Here is a 21,240-nt window from a genome sequence, read left to right as displayed (position 1 = left end):
AAGGGACACTTCTCAACTTGTGCTTCACTGGTTGACTCCTGGCTGGCCAAGCAAGGCAGAGGTATTTCACTGCCATGCAATTTTCCCACAGCTCTGACTGAGTCACAGTGATTTGGTATAGAAACCTTTTTAGAAGCAGTTTAAAAAGATAATTTTATGGTTTCTAATAAAAGGTTTCTAAAAGAAACTTTAAAGGTGTACTACCTTTAACAGCCAGAGGCAATTGAGTTGTGGGTTTTATAAAAAAAAAACTAACATAGAATATGGCATCAGTTAAATGTTCCTTTTCTTCCATGGCTAAAAGTGTTGTGGAATATTGACCAGCTCTTTGCCTGCTTGTTTGTTGGTTTGTTTCAAATTAAGCATGTTGCTCAAATATTAATCTGGATGAAAAGAAGCTTTTCAGTTAGTCTGTGATTGTATGAAAGATTAAACGATTCAGAGAACTGTGTGTGTTCTTTCCCCAGAAGTGGATTAATTATTTTGTGAGTGCAAAAGTATTTTATGCATATATGAGAGAGAGGGAGAGGATTTGGGGGACTTTTTATCCTGTTATTTTCAGGTTACCTCCTAGAAATTCTGTTATAAAAGTCAAGAATAGTCTATCATCTGATCACTTTCAACAGGGTTATGTAACCATATATGACACTTTCCCTTTGTAAGAAAAGATTATTGTTTTTACTTAAAATACCTCAGGGAAAAATGAGATGAAAATGTAAAAAATACATTTCCAACTTATTTGTTTCCAAAGTATGAATAGAAATATCTTGAACACTTCATGAACAATTAGAACATTTTAAAAGGCAGAAAAGTTAATATACTGATCTTAAATATGTGAAACCTAATCTTTTTTGTTCTTTTACTTACGTCTTTCTCTGGAAGTATCATCTTCCTTGCTTTTGCTGAAATACTTATTTATAATGTTTTTATCATATGTAGAAGGTTGTGTTGGACAGATCTGTATCAAAACTATATTTTTTCCCCTCCAGATTGTTTTCTGAAACTATAATTAGGTTCTATAAGGTTGCCAACAGGTTATTCAAAGGAGGGATTTCGGACCTTGCAGTTGTTCTGGTTTTTAAAATTGTGGCTTTATCATGATTATAGATTATGGGCTTTTCACCTACCATGGGATATTCTAGGTGAGACAAACCATGACTTTCAAACAGATACATTTTTCCCTCAGTGTGCCCCCAAAACTACTAGCCTTTTTTTTTTTTTTTTTTTAATTCTAAGTTTTCTTACAATTAAATTCATTAGAATAATTTCTGGTAAATTAAACCCCTTTTTATTTCATGCCTTTGCCTGTGGACTTCAATCAGAGCCATATAACAGGTTCATTTGTGACACACCCTCCTCCTTGGCATCAGTGCTCAGTTTAGCAGCAGCAGCACACGGGCATTTCTTGCTCTTTGTGGCTAATCAAGGACACACACCTTGGTGTAACAAGCTTCTTGGCAGTCTGGGAGTTTGGTGATAACCTTTTATTGGCAGTGTCATCATGCTCATGGCCATAGGAAGCGCTGAGTAATCAGCCAAAGGAGGCAGCTCTATGGAAGTGGCTTCCTGCACTGTAACAATTCTTTTTGTGTTACAGATCTCCCTTTGCTTGGCACCTGCCATTTTCTTTGAGCAGGAGTGGCAGTGTGTCACTCCCAAGCTGTGGCACTAAGCATGAATGCACTGTCTTAGATATGCAGTCTGGCAAGGTGTGCATCATCACCATCTAGTCTGTATCCTGAAAGAAGCAGTTAGAATTGAGGCTTACAAGCAAAATCAGTTGAACTTCTCAACACTCATATTAAAAACACCCAACTCTAGGTCCTTCCAAGGAGGAAGACTGTATATAAAGGAATCGTGCACCTCCATTAAACTTTTGAAAACCAAGTGTGTTTGGATACCCCTCCACTGAGAATGTACAAAGGTTTTATGCAGAAGGCAAGAGGTGGGGGGGGAAATCCATACAGCAGGACAACTATGATATGAAGAGTCACTCTCATAAATGAATTGCAGCACTTACTTACTTGTTGACCATTTTCTTTAACAGATCCTCCCATTATTCTATGGGCAGTCGAGCTTTTTCCCATGACAGTATTTTCATACCTGATGGGAGAACAGAGAGTGAACAGGCCATTCAAGCAATGTCACAGGAGAACGTTCTAGGAAAAGTCAAAATTCTTCAGGTAAGAAATTGCAAGTGGGAAAAATATTTAAAATGTGATGGAAAATGGTCTCAAGAACATGTTAAATGTGCATAAAGATGGGATGCTTTTCCTGTAGCCTTGGGAGAGTTTCTCAGCCATGTTAAGTTCTCTGGCCAAAAGCCATTGCAAGTAATTCAAATATTCTGCAGAAATTCCAGGTTTTGGTCTTGAAAGGTACAGCAGTGATGCTGTAAACATATCTGCAGAAACATCTGCACCTGTAGGACTCGTCTGAATTGAGCTCCTGGTTTTGGCATGTCCTGATCTGTATGCCTCAGTCCTACAAATGTGGTAATGAGAGAAAAGAAGGTTGTGTTGAGGGCAGGTAATGGCATGCAAAATAAGACTTCTTTGCAAAAGCAATTTAATTATATGTTTATATGTATTACTTTTTTTTCCTCCTTTTTCTCACTGCACTTTCAATGGTTTTCATGGAAGGTGGATTTGTTTATCTCTCCAAAGCATAAACAACATATTTGGGTATTTGCTTCTAAAGAGCCTTATATGATCCATTTTCCTTTCTTTTCCAGAACTCTCTTCCATTAGTGCTAGAACTAATCTTTGCTTTACTCCCTGTATATCTGTAAGATTCCCAGCTTTATGCTTTTCTAGACCTTGTGAGAGCTGTCCTTCAGAAACATGTTGCACTTTATTGTTCAGGGTGCTGACATATCCTGTCAAAATGCTGATGAATTTTTAATGCTGTGCAAGTGCTGTTACCCTGAAGATGACTAGCAAAATACCATTGATTTCTCTTACCTCTGAAGTCCACCCACAATCCATCTTTCCTGGCAAGTGAGAGATCCTGAAATTGGGCAGCTCCGACCTTCAGGATGGAATTGTTGCTGCCTCCTGCCCGGTGCTGTCAGCAGACAGAGCACCTGCACAGTGCTGGCCATGCTGACTGTGGATGAGCTCTGAAGCAGAAGCCACACTAGGACATCTCCAATTCCCCTGTGCTGGCTTTTCAGCTTAAATTTCCCTGGGTCAGGTAGATTCAGTGCATGATGTTTTCCAGGCTGGAAACCATTATATTTCAAATGACTGCTGACTCCAGGTAAAGACCTGAGGTATGTGGGCCTGCCCTACAAAGCCCACCAACTCTTTCAGGGAGCTGTGCCCTCCCTATCTGTTGGATTTGTTTTCTTGGTCTCTGTATACTAGCTTTACTCTGAATAAGTTTTCATCCCAGAGGTGTTTTCTTTCATATCAAAACTCAGCTTAAATTTCTCAATGGAAATTTGCGCCTTTGCTAAACTAAGCCACTTGAGAAAAAGTATAGTTAATGCAGTGGGTAACAACCATGTTCACTGAGCAAATGCTAAATCAAGAAAATAAGAGCAAAATGTCACCCTTGAAAGTCACAAAATAAATAGCCAGTGGTACTGTCTTCCTCATATGATCTTTGCATAAGCCTTTTTTTAGTGTGGTTAATTGCATGTATTTTAAGGGACAATATTGTTTCAGCTGCTTGATGTAAAAAATGTGCTTGCCTTTTTATTTAAAACTGAATGATGGTAGGTCATTTTTGTCATTTTAGTGTAGCTGGAACCCAGCCTGTAACATACCAGATTAATTTTTTAACTCTGATGATGGTGGTGAGAGCCACTTATTCATTCAGAAAAGGAAGGCATAAGGAGTGCAAATGACATTTTTCAGCATTTACATGTTGACACAGAACAGTCATATATTCATCTAAATGTCCATGGATTTTTTTTTTTTTGTAAACCCATGGAAAGCCTCCCTGTAATAAGCCCAGGGACCTTCTTGTATCTTCAAAAATTGCTGCCCACCTTCTATCAATTTTGAAATCTTTCTGGGATTTCAGCTGGGAACATCTGTATTTCTTAAAGCAGTGGATTAAGAGAGGACAGTTCTCTCTTCTGAAGAGCTCTCTGCTCCTTAAGGCAATTCTGGTCAGCCTCCAGCATTACTGTGGCTTTTCCAGGCTTGTATGTCAGGGTGGAAGCACAGCACTTCCAGTTCCCATTCACCTGGCAACGTACTCTTCAGTAAAGAATTGTTGCAATGATTCCATGCCCCATTCTGACTCTAAACTTGCTGCATTCCAGATGGAGGTCAAAAGCTCTGCAGATTTTAACCCTTTTCAGGATTTTTTTTTTTTTTTGGAGGTAGTACAGAAAATGTTCTGGAAAACTTAAATCTTTTTTTTTTTTTTGAAAAGTCCCCACACTTACAAACCTAAGAGACAGCATGGTGGAAAGAGTTTGGAAGTCAGAATAGCAATGCAAGCCATTTAATATTGATGGTGCTGGATCTCATTCTGGGGATCACCTAAATGTTTCTTCCTTCTTCCTTTTAATTTCTGCTGACTTCAGAGTGTTGATGAACCCACAAAAAATGTTGTGTAATGGTGCAAACTCCGTAGTAATCTGGGCAGCTGGCCAGCCCGTGCACTGGTTCAACTGCTTGTTGTGGGAATTCTCTTTCTAATTATGCATGAAAGGTAAATTAGATCTTTCTGGAATTGCTCTCATTTGGTTTTATTGATTTTCAGATTGGCAGTATTCATCTTATCATGCTTTCTGTAAATAGATTTGGTCATGTTCAAAGGTTTTACTGTGTGCTAGAACTCAGGCTGAGAAAAGCCTGGCCTCTCATAAACCTCCAGCAGCCCTTTCGTATCCTGAAGTTATTTTGTGTTGGCTGATGCCATTTGGTGTTGTAAAAGCAGTCTTTTCCTTGTTCTTTGGAACTGCTGTGATTTATCATTACCTAATTTTTAAGATCCAGGTTAGAAAGCCAGCCTGAACCTGCTCCCAGCAAGAGGTGCTACACAGGCACTGGTACTCCTAATGTTGAACTCTTTTAGTTTGTGGGGATCTGTTGCTTTACTTGTCATCCAGGGCTGTGAGTGAGACACAAGGAATGTTTAAACTGTAAATCTAGCAGTGTGTCAGAAAAAACCCCACAACCCAACTCTTGGAGCTTCACTTTACATCCTTCCCTTCCTGAGGTTACTGGGTTGGTTTTCTCCTCCCATCAAAGTGTCTTAAAACAATTCCCTGACATTTTGTAGCTGTGACTCTTCTTCCTACATCTGATATTTGACAGAAATGGTCAGCAAATGAACAGAAGAGAGTTTTTATTTCACACTCATAAAAACTGCAGCAAGCAAAATAGAAGCTTGTTTAAAACATTGGTTTCCTGAAGCATCTACACTGTTCTTTCCCACTTACTGTGATGATGCCATGGTGTGGCACTGCTACTGCCTTTGTTCTCCACTGCTTGCCTTCACTGAAATTATCTTGGGTCATCTGACATATGTGTGGCTGCAGCAGTCAGCTGCAAGAAATATTAAAGATTGACTGTGATATATGGCTTATGGCCTTTAGGAACTACTGGGTTACATCCTTTTTGTTTCATGTGGCCATGTGGTTTAAAACAAACCCTCTCTGTTCTGTAAAGCTATAAAGCATCTATTTATTATACAGATATGAATTATCTGTAACATTCTTTGTGAATCCAAACTTCTCAGTCAAATGCAAAAGGAGTATTTTAAAAATTCTTATTTCCCTGATTTTGTAATGTTGAATGACCTGTATATTTTTCTCCTTGTCAGACCTTATAAATGTACAGTTTTGGATTACATTTCTTTTAGTCATTAGCATATCTTAGCTAATACCAAGCCAGTGCTTCCCACACTGTGCATTGCACATCTGTATTCTACCAGCCACTCCCAATGTATCTTCTGTTTCTTATTGCCCAGATCTCAACAAAGATACAAAGCTGTTTTTCAAACTTCAAAACTATTATCTTTTACCATGATGGTGTGAATTTTTCGGAATTGGAAATGAATTTTCACTTCATGATTGCCTAGCTTTGTATTTCTTACAATTAATTGCTTTGTTGCCAATATTTTCTAGTGCCACTGCAACCAAATTGTTTTCCTCATATTTGAAAATTCTTTTTGCTTTATAAACTGAATTTACAATTTTTTCTAAATCATTGAAGCATTTCTTGGGCAGACCCTCCTGTTCCTATGATCATAGTAATCCCTGAAAATGAGCTTCCTTTCCAAGGAAGGAAAATTTTCCTTCCTTGCATCTGCTTTGCTTTAGGAGAGACTGATGTGACAAATGCCACAGATGCTGTATCTTCAAGCCTCTCCACAAAATCTTCTCTTTACACATGAGTATGTGTAAGTGATCCATCACCACTGTGCACCAAAATCTTCATTCATGTCTGCATTTGTTGCAAATACACATCTCTAGAGGCCCATGTAGAGTTTGCTCCTTCACTGTTTTTCTATTTTGGACTCTCTCAAAAAGTTTCTACAAGTGTAATGCCCCTAACCACATGCTGCTCCAGCAATGGAGAGTGGAAAAATTTCCTCCCTGCACCTTGTACTCAAAACATAAGTGCTAATACTTGTTATTTTCCTAATTTTCTATAGGTTTCCATGTTTATTTTTTCCTTGGATTATTTTCTAAAGCTATACCAATATAACTTTTCACATGATGCTTTCCAGTTTATTCTCTCCTGATTTTAAAAAAGCTTATGTGGGGTATTTGATTTGTCTGGATATGCTGCAGATATGTTTGTATTAAGAAGTGGACTCACTTCCATACTTCAGCATGAATTAGGTGAACTCTCTTCTGAGCCTAGAAAAGAAATTATAAGAGAGAATATGATAAAATGCCTTAAAATCATGAGTGGAATTGGTAAAATTAATCAAGAACAATTATTCAGTCTTTCATAGCATGAGAACACATAAGCAACAGTTGAAACCAGTAATACTTCCAAATCAAAACAGATATTTCTTTAAGCAAAGTTGAACTGTATAAAAATTCCTCAGATGCCACAAATCATTGGAGCATTTACAAGTATGGGCTCAGTATAGGCTCACCCTGTTCTTATGTATTCCCAAGGCATTTGATTTTTGGATCATTCTGAGAGACTGTACAGGATCGAGTGGAATTTCAACAGTGTGCCTCTTTTTAGGACAATTAATTAAGTCATTGTTTTCCATTTATATATAACTAGAAAACTTAATTTCAATTAAGTTTCATTATATTTAGGGATTGCAAGCAGATATGAAGAGTAGATCTTTGAGCTGAAGGGGAACTATGACCAGCATTTCTTGTAAGCCTTGTTTGAATGGAATCAGCTGGAATAGTACACTCTGTTTTAATGGTTTATAACTGAAGGGAGCAAGCAGCTCAGCAGATCCAGTTTTGGATTCAGTCCAGGCATAAAGCCCTAAGAGTGATGTAGTTTCAGGGGCCTGAATCCAACAGACACACAAGTAGGCATGTACACAGAAGAGGAGCTAAATGGGAGTGAGAGAGGAGATGTACAGCCTGGTCTGGGCTCTTTGCCAATTAATATGGAAAACTTGTTCTGTGGCATTTCCTATACAAATGCAAAGAGTACTTTGAAAGTCTGGGCTTTTTTTATTATTAGCTGCAGGTGCCAGACAACGCAGAACAATTTTACTTAGGAGCTTTATTCCTTAAGTATTAATGGGAAGCTGGTGTCAGCTAAGTAGTATCACATTTTAGCAAATTATTTTGCATGAAATAGAAGTGAGATTGTGTCATGGTCCAGTTACCAAGAAAGATTTTAAAAATTGGATGAATATAAACTTAAAATTATTTTTCTAAATTCCTAGCATTTATTCGTCTGTATTGGATGTGCAGACCTGTGCAGACCTTACTGTCACACTGAAAGCCAGCCAGATTGTGTGTGAATAGAAAAACTATCAAGAATCTTATAGAAATTTCATGAATCTTCCAGGAAAAAAAAAAAAAAAGTGGATGAGGATGAGGTAAACTTGGCTTGGATCTCGTTCTAATGCTCCCCTGTGTGTGGTGCCTCCAGCCCCTGCTCCATGGTATAGGTAGTGTGTGGTAGCTGAGCTGTCTTGGTGCTGAGAAGGGTTTGTAAGTCCTGTGGAAATGTTTGTCCCCTGGCTGCAAACTGAGGGACCAGGAATGCCCACTGGAGTTGATAAGGCTGGAAGTGGGAGGTGCAGACACAGAAAGTTTATCTGTTTGCTTCTGCTCCCATTGACAGATTTCAGAGCAAGATGGTGGCTTCTGGCTGCTAGATTACAAGTCTTCTTGAACAAACCAATAGAGAGCAAGGTCCTTTGGCTGTATGTCCTATGCCCAGTATGCATCTGTGGAGATTTTCAAAAGGCTGTTTAGCCACAACTGTGCAATGGCAGAAGAACAAAATGCAATGCCTGCAACTTCTAATGACTGGCACTGCAAATAATCCTCCTTAGGCAACAATCATCCACACACTGTCATCACAGGGAATTCTTAACTACAGAGGATTTATACTTTTGTGTTCAGAAATATATGTCTAACTGAAACTTTTGAGAAATTTAAAGCAGATGCTCCTTTTCAGGGATTATGGCCTCTTCTCAAAGGTCTTCCATCTAAAATTGGTGTATTTCCATTTCTGGGTGAGACTATTTGAGCGTTCTCCCAAGTAAAATTTGTGGGGGTTTCATTTTTTTTTATGGATGATGCATTTTTAGAATTTTTATGATTGACCAGGTTGAAAATGCATCAGTGTGGAATTTTTCTGAGAGGGTAATTGCATTGCATTACATTATAAGCACATTCTAAAGAAGACCAAGAAGCAGGTTTAGCATTACTCTCTAAAAGCATTAAGAATAAATTTGCTCAGTAGTTACCATGAGGTATTTGAGATTTTGACATTTGCTCATTTGGTATTTAGTGTCAGCTTTAGAGATTAGAATGCACCAAAAGAAACTGGCCAATGGAAAACTACTAGCGGAGCTTTTTGTTTTTTAAGATAAATCAAGATAAAATAGGCCAACAAATAAATAATACAGAGAACCACCTTCTGTTCTGGAAGGGTGAGGTTACTAGAGTTTATTCCTCAATCTTCAAACTAATTTATGCCAGTCTGAGCAAACAAACTTTTAAAGCTTTGAAAGAATTAAAAAAAAAACCAAAACCAAAAAACAATCATGACTGTGTACAGTCCTTTAATGCTGAGGATAGTATATTTCTTGGAAATATCAGGAAAATAGCATTTTATAATAATAACATTTTATAATAACTTATATATACAGAAAAACACATTGTTACTGCAGAGCCCTCAAGCACCCTTGATGGCAATTAAAAAGGCCATTCTGTTTCAAGCATAGACCTCTCTCCATTACAGCCCCACCACCAAACTCCCCCCAAGCACTGCACACACACCTACATCAAGAACTTGTCAGAAGATCAAAAGGGTAGCACACCATCCCATCATCCAAAACACACTGCAAGCAATGTTAACGTGTGCATGTTCCCACCATGAATAGATCCTCAGTTTCCTAGTGGTTGGTCAGCAATGCTGATAGTTCCAGTTTTCTGCCCAGGAGAATTATTTGTCTAGGACTTTAGGAAGAAGAAAAGAGCAATCTCAACTTAGAAAATACATTATCAAATTAAGATTTTTTTTCTGAAATTACTTTATCCTGATTCTAATATTTAGAAGGCCTGCAGGAGTAGAGCAGAATTAAAGGCCTCCCGTGATCTCATACAGAGCATTTTGCCCCTTCCAGCTCCCATGTACACAATGGAAGCATGTGAGATTTCAAGTCAGAGAGCTGCACTGCTAACACAAAAGCCTGCATGGACCTGGTGAAACCCTTGCCTTTAGATTATGCCAGTAATCCAGGTGGGAATGAAAGTTTGCCATTCAGAGCTGCCCATTATGCTAAAATGCTTTACGATTCAAATTTCACTACTTTCTGCCAAAATTCAAATGGGCATAAATTACTGACTCAGAGAGGAGACTGAGAAAAGCTATTCTAGTTTAATAACCTGACTATGAGGAGTTTCTGCATGTAATTTTTGTTTTAATGGTTCAGTACAGAAAACTGTTAATGTTTTTGGGATAGTATGGATGAACTTGATATAAGAGTCTAGCCCACTGGGAACTATGGCAAGAAAGGCTAATCTGACCTGAATTCCTTTAGAGGATACCTTTCCTTAACAAATCCTCACATGTGCATTGTGTTACTGATTCTATGCTATAGAGGGAAAAAAAAAATCTTTGTTTTACCTACTATCTACTCCAATCTTCCACAGCTCTCAGCAGCGAACTTCTCTTAGGGTACTGTGTAAGTACCTGACATTTCCCCTGAATAGAAGCTGCACAGTTGAATTACTTGTTCATAGTATCGCAAGACAAAAATGGGAGATCCCCTTTGGAGAATTTTCTGTCCTTGAAAAACAGAAAAGCAGGAAAATAACTCCACAGTCCCTTCCTTCCTAATTGAGAATGATTCTCTGAAATATTTCCGGAAAAGAATGTATTCATAAATGTTCCTTGCTCCATTTGCTCCTTCTAGAGAACTTCTTCTCTATTTTGCAAAAAGTTCACATTCAAAGTCTGTATGGTACATGTCTGTGCAGTAGCCAGGGCTGTAATTCCTTTAACTCACCCTGCTAGAGGACACTTAGTACATGCTTCTTATTTTATTAATCTTATGCTTGATGTAATTCAAGAGTACTTCCTTGTAACCCGTGACAGAAGATTGCTTCAACATGGAAAATAAATGGTGGGAAAGCTTTTTTTATCCACCCATCCACCCATCCATCCATCCATGCATCTCTTGCATGTCCCCTGCCTAAACTTCTTTGTGCAACAGCAGTGAGTGGCAGTGTTTGTGAGCATGAGCAGACATGAGTTTGTATATTCTTCCTATGAGAGCAAGCATTTAAAAGAGCTGGGTTTCCCCTGTTTTGAGAATTTGCTTCTCTAAGGCAGGGCCAAACTCTTAGCATTTAAAACTCATGATTAAACATTACAATAAGGATACCTTTTAGAAATACAAATGCATGAGATGCAGTCTAGAAAAAAGGTTGCCTTTTGGGTTAGTTTAGTTTCTCACTATACACTTTTCTCATAAGCTTAAGCTTCACAACAATAAGGCTTCATAATTAGCTTTTATAAACAAAGTTTTAACCTAGAACATAGATTTTAGAAAAAGATTGAGTGTTTTAAAACTCACAGTAAATTTTCAAAGTTGGCAAGATTGTCAAGAACTTGAATTGATCATCCAAAATCAGAAGCCATGTAGTAAATTCCTCACTTTAGTCTCCTTGTGGGGAGAAAGAAGAAAGAGTGCCCACCATGTTGCAACAATGTGAGCCTCAGGGTGGTTTTTTTGGTTTTGTTTTTTTTTTTGGTCTAGATTCAGAAGTTACCCAGAATATGTCTGTGCAGCTTTCAGGCAGAGAAGGGGCACTTGCTGGACTTGACTTGTTTTGCTTGTAATATAAATACCTATTTTGTTTGTTTGTTTTATTTTTCTTGTTTTTTCAGCAACAGTTGGCCAAAAATATAAAATTTGGGCAGCCTCCACAAATGACAATTTCTGCAAGGACGATGGGCGAAGCAAATGCCAGTACAGAAGACGATGCACTGCTCAGCAGCCCCATGGAGACTGAGGCCCAGCAGGACACTGTGATCTCAGACTGCAGTAATAAAGTAAGCCCTTCACACTGACGTGTCCATGGCACTGGAGCAGTGCTAAAGCAGCAAAGTTCACTGAGGTGTAGCAGATGTTTCCACTGAGGCGTAGCAGATGTTTCCAGTGAGGCGTAGCAGAGCTCAGTGGGCTGTTTTGCATGGGAGGGATCTCTCAGCTGGTGCTTCTTGGCCTGGTGGGAAGCATGCTCCTGGCATCCTGAGCCAGGTCACACAGAATTACTGGTTTGAGTGTTTGCTCTGAGCTTCCAGCAGTGCAGACATTACTTCCAGCGTAGCTAGAACACAGGTATTTTTTCAAATACAGAAAACATTTTAAAGTATGGACTTCCCAGCAAGGATAGTTGTTCACAGCATCAAATACCAAAAAGGAAAATAATTTCAAAATGAGAGGTGTGTGAAGCCTAAGCCTGTAAAATCCTAGGTCTTAGAGTACGCATATTTCTCAAGGACAGGAACCAAAGGTGAAAAAGGGGGAGAAGCATTTTGAATGCTTCCTAAAATCTAACTTCCAGTATAATTCAAATTATTCATAGAGATTTTGATGCTGGGCATTTAGGTGTCCAGAAGGGTCTTTTTCAGACACTGAAGAAACACAGTGAGTGAGGAAAGGTCTCTGGAAAGCCTCTAAGGCAAGACTGGTTGAGTGTGTTGCTGTAATGGCAGAAAGAAGTACAGTGACAACCTTCCTTGCCAGGGGGCTGGCTTTGTGCCTGGGAACCCTTGGGAAAGGCATCCAGCACCCAGTAAGTACACATGGCCTTTAGGATCCTGGGGCACCAGGGCATGAGCCTGCACTCATGTCACTCACACTCATGCTGGCTGTGTGAAAGGCCAAGGCAGCAAGGGCCCTGTGCAGCCCATGCCTTTGTTCAGCCAAACACACTGAAGGGACATTTGTGGCTGAGCTGGCCTAAATTCTTCATTAGTCTTTAATGGACAACAGGTCCTCTGTGACCACTTCTTTCATGGTTGTGGCTCAATCTGCCAGGGAGTCGGGCATTTGGGTAGGATCTGCACACTCACACATCTCCCTTTGTGATCTGGAAAGATAAAAATTAAACCAAATTAAGGTATAATTTTTTTGCCTAGCAAGTACTCCCTCTGGTGCGATCAGGTAAGGTGAACCAAGAGCATCCCCTGTGTCTCAGAGCACAAAGCATGCAGTGGGACTGTGGACAGGTTTTGACAATGCACTGTCTCTACCCTGGTGCTGGGAGAGCCTGTGTTTGAGATAAACACAGATTGTCTGCAGACAGCCTTCTTCCTGGGTCCTGCAGGAGACCCTAGTGTCACCTGGTGACTTCCAGCTCAAAGGACACAATAGTTCAAGCACTAAAACCTGCTAGAGTGTTTTTATGTAACACAAAGGGAGAAATTCAGTTCTTTCCAGCTACTCTTTAAAATATCAAGTTTTCAAAACAAAATTAAGATCCCTTGCACAATTCTTCCTCCAAATACTAAAGAAGCATCTATACCTGCTCAGAGGCAGTTTGTAGACACAAACAAAACAATTTTCCATGGATAGTGTCAGCCAGAGCACATGGTACTTTCCTTTTGTTTCTGCACACTACTAATTACCTGTGTTATCAGAGAATTCTGGTGCATGGCAGCTTCCCTGCTTTCTGCTCTTGTCTCATCTGCTGGCCTTGTAACTCCTTGGCATGTGTATCTGCATAGGTCTTGGGGGATGGGGTGGCTCCTATCAAAAATTGGTGACCAGGACCACATAGATCTGCTCTACTTTGTACAGATTTCCTGTGATACTCTGTGACTTCTGATTTTCCCAACGAGTAACGTGGATTGGTAGCAAGAGTTCTGGGTTAATTTAACCTGTAGTTGTGAAGCTGAGCATTTAGCCTTGATATTAACAACCACGCAGTGTAATGGGATCCCAGCACACATTAGGTTGTGAAGTAATACCATGATAGTAAACACCCCAATGTTTCTGGCTGTGATGAATGCTTCTTCAAGCCCTGTGCCTTGACAATTCCTCACCATGATGGCTTGGAGAGGGACAGTAGCTAAAGAGTCCTGGATCTTCAGGCTTCCATGGCTCTGGGGGTCTGTTGGCTCTCTAAAAAGAGTCATCAAGAACATGGAGTTGAAACTCCTTGCAGCACAGGTAATGCCTGAACAGGCTAGTATCTTTTTTCCTTATATGTAAGTTAGGAGAAAATAAAATCATTAAGACCTGATCAAAATCCTACAAAGTTGTGCTCTTTCTTTTGTTTTGGAAACTGATTATCTTGTTAAGGAAGCCTGAGTGTTTTGCTTTTTGTAGTGCAGTGATTCAAGGAGCAGTGAAGCCAAGCTCAGAGCATGTAGGAACAAGAATTGCTTATCCATCAGTCCTGAAGGGATAGGAAAGATGGAAAAATCCTATCCTAACATACATGATTTCACAAGTCCTTTGAATCATAATGAATTGATCTTTTCTATTTTAATACTTGTTTGTGGTAATCTTTTCTAGTCCGCTGACACTCCAGATTTCTTGAGAAAAATGAATTTTCTTGGAACAGGATATGAAATAGAGGAAAAGGTAAAAAATCTTTCATACTTGGTTTGCACTGAGTTACATTCTAATTTTAGATATTAGAAGCCTGACAGTTTCTGTTTTCATACATTGTTTGACTGATCATCCAATATTTTGTGAATGCTGTACACTTTTGGAGCTGGCAATAACTAAGACTGAGAAATCTTAAGAGCTGATTGCAGGAAACAGCAGAACCCAGTCTCTGCCAGTCTTGCAGCATTCCTCTATTTGATGTATTAATCACAGAGTCATAATTTTCATAAGTACTTCTAATACTTTGTTATGCCTGCATGTAATTCAATAAGCATATGCAAAATGTTCCCTCAGCTTTTAAGTAATTGGTTCCCTGATTAGCATATGTTTAACCTCAGAAGATTACAGAGCTGTCTTGAAAACAATGTATGTGATTTCTTTCCTTACAGAAGATGTTTCCCCCCCCTTTTTTTTCTCTGTCTTCTTTTTCCATTTGTGTTATGCCAAATGCAAGTCTTGGGATGATAGTTTGATGACTTATGGAAGAGACAGATGACAGGCTCATTCTTACATGCCTAGACATACAGTTCCACTATTTATTCACGAAAAGAGTCTCACTGAATCCGTTTGCTTATATTTGCACTTTCTGAACCCAAGTATTTGAAGGGCACAAGAAATAAAGCACCCATCAAAGCCAATGATGCCTTTCTTTAGTATTTTGCTGTTTGGAGCTGTCTTGGACAATTCCACAGGGCTCTGGAGGGAAGGTTTTCCACAGGCACTGTGCCAGTCAGAGATCCAATGCTGCAGTCATCTCCCATGCAGAGAGTACAGCTCTGTAGCTGTTCTATTATGAAGCTGAGATAAGTCAATCTGATTTGCTTCTGCCTAAATCTAAATTATTTAAATTATTTTTCCCTGTAAGCAAACTTTAAAATGTCCCAGGGTTTGATGTTGCTTAAAACCTTGCCTGTGCCTTTCCCATTCCCAACAAGTTCAGAGTGGAGTTAAACTGTGAAAAAACTTCAGTAGAATCATCTAAGTAATTTTTATGTGAAAACTATAAAAATATGTAGTACTGAAAATAGGAAAATATTAGAACTGCAACTTTTATGTCCAAAGTATGTAATTTGTATAATGAAAAGCCAAGGTTTCTAATTTTTTCTTCTAGTAATTCTTTTGATTTCAAACCTGCAAAGATGCATGTGTGTGTGTGTGTAATTTATTTATTTATTTACGTATTTATTTATTTAATGGTACAAATAGCTTAATAATGATTTCTTGTGTTTGTGATACAAACAGCTCACTCCAATGAAGTCAGCTCGGCCAAAAAGGCAGTTTTCCTGTTCTGGCACAATCGAAACAATCAATTTGGATTCAGTTCCTCAGGCTCTTGCTCGTCTGGACAACAGTGCAGCTAAGCACAAACTGTCAGTGAAGCCAAAAAAGCAGAGGATGTCAAGACAGCACAAGAGATTGACAAAGGTATTAAATGACTGGCCAAACAGCGAGAGGGAGGGAGATTACTTTTGAAACTGGGTACAAAATAACCATAAATGAGTGTACCAGGATCTATAGGCAGAGGACTTGGATCTGATTAACACTGTTATTTACCTGAAACCCTAGCTGGAGAGAAGATGCAAAAAAGTTTTCATATTGCCAGTTGAGACAACTACTAATTAATCCTGAAGTTCTTCCACTAGGATTTTACATTATGAGAGTTTTCTGATTCTAGTTTTTCTAGTAAAAACTTTAGGTCATAAAAGTCTAAAGATATGTGCTGCTGTTAATGCTGCTCTGATATAGGCAATCAGATGGTGCAAAATTTGGTTGGGAAGAAAATCAGATTCTCTCAATTGGGCATGGATTCTGACAGGGATAATAGCTTTGCCTTATAAGAAGGAATAAGACTCAAGCAATGTAGCTCTTGCAGCAGCTGTAGAGAGAAATATAAAGTTGTAGCTTTGTGCACTTACTGCACATCTGTTTTGATTTTTATCCTAACATCTTATTAGTTCTTGTAAATGGGACAAGAGTATTCAATTACACAGGGCTCAGGAGAGGCCACTTCCCTTTCTTCTGCACCACTGTACTTGCATTTATCACTTTTGTAATGAAGAAATTAAATTTAAACCTCTTGTTTATACAATGGTTAACTGGAGCCAAACGATGGCTCAACAAATGATGGCTGGACAGGACATTACCTGAGCTGTTTTCCAAAGAGAAGCACTCTTCAGGTGCAGAACAGAGCAGTATTCCTGGGAAACTCTGGCTGTGCTATCCATACATGTTCCCACGGTTCCTACAATAGCACTGGAGTCTCAGCACAGCTAATGAGGAAGATATCCTGGCTCAGGATTTGTGAAAAGAAGGCAAATTGTGTTTCCCTGAGGAATGTTCTTTCCTGGCTAGCTTTGCAGAGCTTTTCTCTGCAGGCAACAGCTCTGTCTCTGCAAGTATCAAATTTGAAATTAAAGAACTGGCAAAACAATGCTTCTAAGAAGGCATTAATTATTTCAGGCTTAAAGGATGGAGTTCTAAGTAGCAGAAGAATAGGCATATGAAACTCATGCTCTGTTCCTTGGGCTTCTGCAAATTTAAAATGGCAGGTCCCAATGAACACCAAATAGTGATTCAATATTTGTCGTTATACTGCTGTCACTCTCGGGATGTTTTCTTTTTTTTAAAGGCTATCATTGGAATAGGGGAGAGACATAGGATCTATGATGATGTAATCCATAACTTGGGGTGGGATATGTTGGCTCATCTCAATCACTGTTTAAATTGGGGTTTTTTTGCATTTGCAACTCTTGGTTCACTGTGAAGGATAACAAGTCAACAGGCAATGTTCAGTAACTCCAAACTTGTCTCCAATTTTAGGGATCACAAAGTTTAACAATAACAGAATTTGAGCCAGAGGACCTAGAAACTCAGCTGTATGAGGACATATACCCAGGTTATAATGGACGCTTCACAGCAGACAAGCTAATCCAGGACAGAGATGAGCAGAAGCAGCTTCAGCTGGCAGAGGAAAAAAGAATTGAAGATCACTTGGGTATCATTGAAGCCGAAAGGATAAGACAGATTGTAGAAATGGAAGAACAAAGAGAAATGGAAGAAAAAAGGTGCCTAGAACTTGAGGAGATGCAAAAAGAACAGGAAAAAAGATGCTGTGAAGAAGAGAGGAGGCAATACCTCCTTGAAGAAGAGACATTGAAAATAGAAGAGCAAACATGCCATAAAGAAGAAAGAAGACTGATGAAGGCTGAAAAAAGGCAAGCGCTGGACAAGCAGATGCAGAAGGAGTTGGAGGAACAACAAAGACAAAACCTTGCGGAGAAGAGGCACTGGGAAGTGGAGGAACAACAGAGACAAGAGCTGGAGGAGCAGAAGCTCAAGGAACAGCAGGAACAAGGACAAGAGCTGGAGGTGCAGAAGCTCAAGGAACAGGAGGAACAACAGAGACAAGAGCTGTACATGCAGAAGCTCAACGAACAGGAGGAACAACAGAGACAAAAGCTGGAGGAGCAGAAGCTCAAGGAACAGCAGGAACAGAGACGAGAGTTGGAGGAACAGAAGCTCAAGGAACAAGAAGAGCAACAGAGGCAAGAGCTGGAGGTGCAGAAACTCAAGGAACAGGAGGAACAACAGAGACGAGAGTTGGAGGAGCTGGAGCTCAAGGAACAGGACGAGCAACAGAGACAAGAGCTGGAAGTACAAAAGCTCAAGGAACAACAAGAGCATCAGAGACGAGAGCTGGACAGGCAGCAACACCAGCAAAGGGAGGAACAGCAAAGACTAAAGCAGGAGGAAGCGAAGAACCAGGAAAAGAGAGAGCAACAGAGACGAGAGCTGGAGGAGCAGAAGCATCGGGAACAGGAAGAGCAGAGACATCAGGAACTGGAGGAGCAGAAGCATCAGGAATGGGAAGAGCAGAAGCACAAGGATCTGGAGGAGAAACAGAGACAAGAGCTGGAGGAGCAGAAGAGACAAGCACCAAAAGAATTAAAGCAACATGGGACTGAAAAAGAGAGTCAAAAGGAAGAAGAAAGAAACTGGCTGGAGGAACAAACAGAGCTCAAGAAAGAAAATAAGGAAGAAATACAGCAACAAGAACTAGAAGAGAAAGAGCTTGAAGAAGCTGAAATAAAACTAAAGCAGGAGAAAGAGCCTGAGAGTCTCAAACAAGAGAAGAAACAGGAGGAACAAAGACAGCATTTGAAGGAGAAAGAAAAGACAGAGAAGGAACAACCCCAGCAAGTGACAGACAAGAAAAAGAAACGGGAAGAGCAGAGGAAACACAAACTCACAAAACAAATGCACATGGAAAGTTCAGACTGTGTACTACAAGATGAACTGAAACAGCAAAAGGAACAAAATGGACATGAGCAGAAGGTAGACACAGAAGGACAAAATCTTCAGCCAAAACAAGAAAAATCCTTGGAACAGCCACAGGAAAAAGATCAGTTGTGTTCTGCTGGAGGGGCTGCTCGGCATCCAGCAGAGGAGAAGATCCAAGAAGGATCAAGTTTCCAAAAAGTCAAACAGCCAGAAAAAGGAACTAAAACAGCAGAAGAAATACTAGCCCAGAAACTGAAAAAGGAAGTTGAGGCTCAGGAGCAAAAACGCATAGGGGAAGAACTTCGGTGGCAAGAAGTAGATGAAAGACAAATGGCATCCAGACCCTTCACATTTCAAGTGTCTTCTGGAGATAAACAGATCATATTTCAGAAAGTAAATCTGAGTCCTGTTATGCCCATCAAAGGAGCAGGACTCTCTTCTCCATCTGTCAAAGACTGCAGGGTGCACACTACCAGTAAGGGCTCTCATTCCCTCCCATCATCTGTGTGTGTACCCCACACAGCTATTTTGGTTACCGGAGCACAGCTGTGTGGCACAGCAGTGAACTTGAACCAGATTAAGGACACGGCTTGCAAATCATTACTTGGCTTAACAGAAGAGAGGAAAACTGTGGATATTCCCTCTCCAGAGAAGTCCGAGAGAAAAAAACAGGATCCCAAACCCAGCAGCAGTAAAATGAAACACGCACAAGAGGCATTGAACAACCAGGCTGTATTGGCTGAGTGGGCCTCTATCCGCTCCAGGATCCTAAAGAATGCAGAAAACAACAAATATAATGAGAGAGACCGAGGAACTGCCTGCAGGCACAGTGATGACTGGACACCCCGAGGAGGACGCGGTGCTCCCCATGGCAACTTGAGGAAAACCCTTTCTGCCAATGCAAAGTTCTCAATAACACCAGCATGGCAGAAATTTTCAGATGCTTCAAAAACCAATTCAGATACTGAGAGTGTAAATGTGGCAAAAGGCAATGAAACAGTGGCTGTGGGGAGAACCACTGGCTCATCTGCTGATTCGAAGGAGGATGTAGTTTCCACTTTTAAGGATCACTTAGCTGAAAAGCTTAAAGAGAAAATGGAAACTCATAGGGAAGTGACAGACAACACTGAAGGCTGTAAATTTGCAAAAGATCTTCCATCATTCCTTGTTCCAAGTTTTCCACATTCTATGGGGAAGGAATTACCCCAGCCAGAACTTCCCAACGCTCTGGAAAATCAGCAGAATAACAGCACAAAAAAAGCAGATAAACCATCACCAAATGGAGAAGAAAATGTTTCTCCTTTTGGGATAAAGTTACGAAGGACAAACTACTCTTTACGTTTTCATTATGATCAACAGGTAGAGCAAAAGAAAAAGAAAAGATACAGTGCAGGAGACAGTTTTGATGGTGTGCCTGACCCACTTACCTCAACAGAAGGAGAGAAAGAATCCTCTGTTTTTACTTCACAAGAAAGTACCTCTCCTGGCACTGGGAGAGCAAACCTCCCTGGTAATTTAAAAGAGTCTTCAGTTACTGTGGTGGAGTTTTCAGCACCTGTGGGCACACCAGCCACCAGCCAGAGTGCTCTACCTGCTCATGAGAAACCTGCATGCAAGACCCTGGTCCCACAGAAACCTGCTTTAGCTCCAAAGCCCACCAGCCAGACCCCACCATCATCTCCTCTCTCCAAAATGAACAGATCAAACCTATCTGAAATGCTGGGGCAAAGGGTGGCTAAAGCTGAATCAGAAGGTGGCTGGAGAAAGGAAGACAGAGGAAATGCAGCCCAAGCCATACCATCCAATGACTACAAAAATGAAGAGGAAGAAGTCAAAGAAAAGAAGTCATTTTTCCCATCTCTAAGTATTCCATGGAGAGAAAAAAATGACAAAAAGCCTGAGCCATTGAAGAAAGGTATGTATTTCTCAAAGCAAATTTAGTTATTGTCTACATTTCCAAAATGAGATACTGGAGGTCCAGAGGAAGACATTTAGTCTTAAGTTATACTTTTTACCTGGCATGTTACTTGTGGAGGACTGTTACTGTGCTTAGGGTTGTCTCAATGAGCGTGAATTCCCATGCCCACAATTTAATTCAGAAGCCCATAAATTCAGTGTGACCAGTGCAAACTACTTAAGAAAATTAATTTCAAGGAGGTAACAGTAGTGTGTGTGTGTGTGTGTGTGTGTGTGTGTGTGTGTGTGTGTGTGTGTGTGTGTGTGTGTGTTTTTCCTTGGCAGAGATGTTACCTCTGCCTCTAGTGAGTCAAGTGACGGACTCTGTGGTCCGTGGATAATGGTGTCATCAGAGCAGATGGTGTAATTTTTAAAATCTACATTTTGTTGCTTCTCTTTTTAAGGAAATGTTATCTAGCTTAAAAAATATTAAGATGTAGGTCCCCTTATTGTGGGCAAATTCTTTATTTAAGCAATACAGCTGGGCACAGCAGTCTGTGTTTCAGAGGCAGTCTTCAGTGATGAAAACAATTAGAGTAGCCATAATGTCTCCTCAGAAGAGAGTTGAAAGCCCCTGTGTGCTGAAATGGTATTTTGTACAAGAGGGAAAATTACCCTTTCAGAGTAAGGACACTCAAAAAACCAAGGCAGAAATTCAGCATTTCATTGGGAAATCCCATTTTTTTTCATTCTTGAATTTTTCAAACATCAGGACACTTCTAAAACAGTATCTGAGTGGAACTG

At 40.0% G+C, this 21,240-nt stretch overlaps 1 protein-coding gene across 7 annotated transcripts in view; it reads left to right on the top strand.

Moving 5' to 3' along the window:
- Positions 1–21,240, top strand: part of CRACD (capping protein inhibiting regulator of actin dynamics) — a 126,670-nt gene that overhangs the window by 98,113 nt on the left and 7,317 nt on the right. For all 7 annotated transcript variants that reach the window (XM_058025100.1, XM_058025103.1, XM_058025105.1 and 4 more), the window contains 5 exons: positions 2,048–2,183; positions 11,526–11,690; positions 14,164–14,232; positions 15,502–15,684; positions 17,080–20,455. In XM_058025100.1, coding sequence (XP_057881083.1) covers positions 2,048–2,183; positions 11,526–11,690; positions 14,164–14,232; positions 15,502–15,684; positions 17,080–20,455 — 3,929 coding nt within the window. The remainder of the gene's footprint in view (positions 1–2,047; positions 2,184–11,525; positions 11,691–14,163; positions 14,233–15,501; positions 15,685–17,079; positions 20,456–21,240) is intronic.

The sequence above is a fragment of the Melospiza georgiana genome, chromosome 5, assembly GCF_028018845.1.
Source record: "Melospiza georgiana isolate bMelGeo1 chromosome 5, bMelGeo1.pri, whole genome shotgun sequence".
NCBI lineage: Eukaryota > Metazoa > Chordata > Aves > Passeriformes > Passerellidae > Melospiza > Melospiza georgiana.
This window is presented reverse-complemented; position numbering and strand designations above follow the sequence as displayed.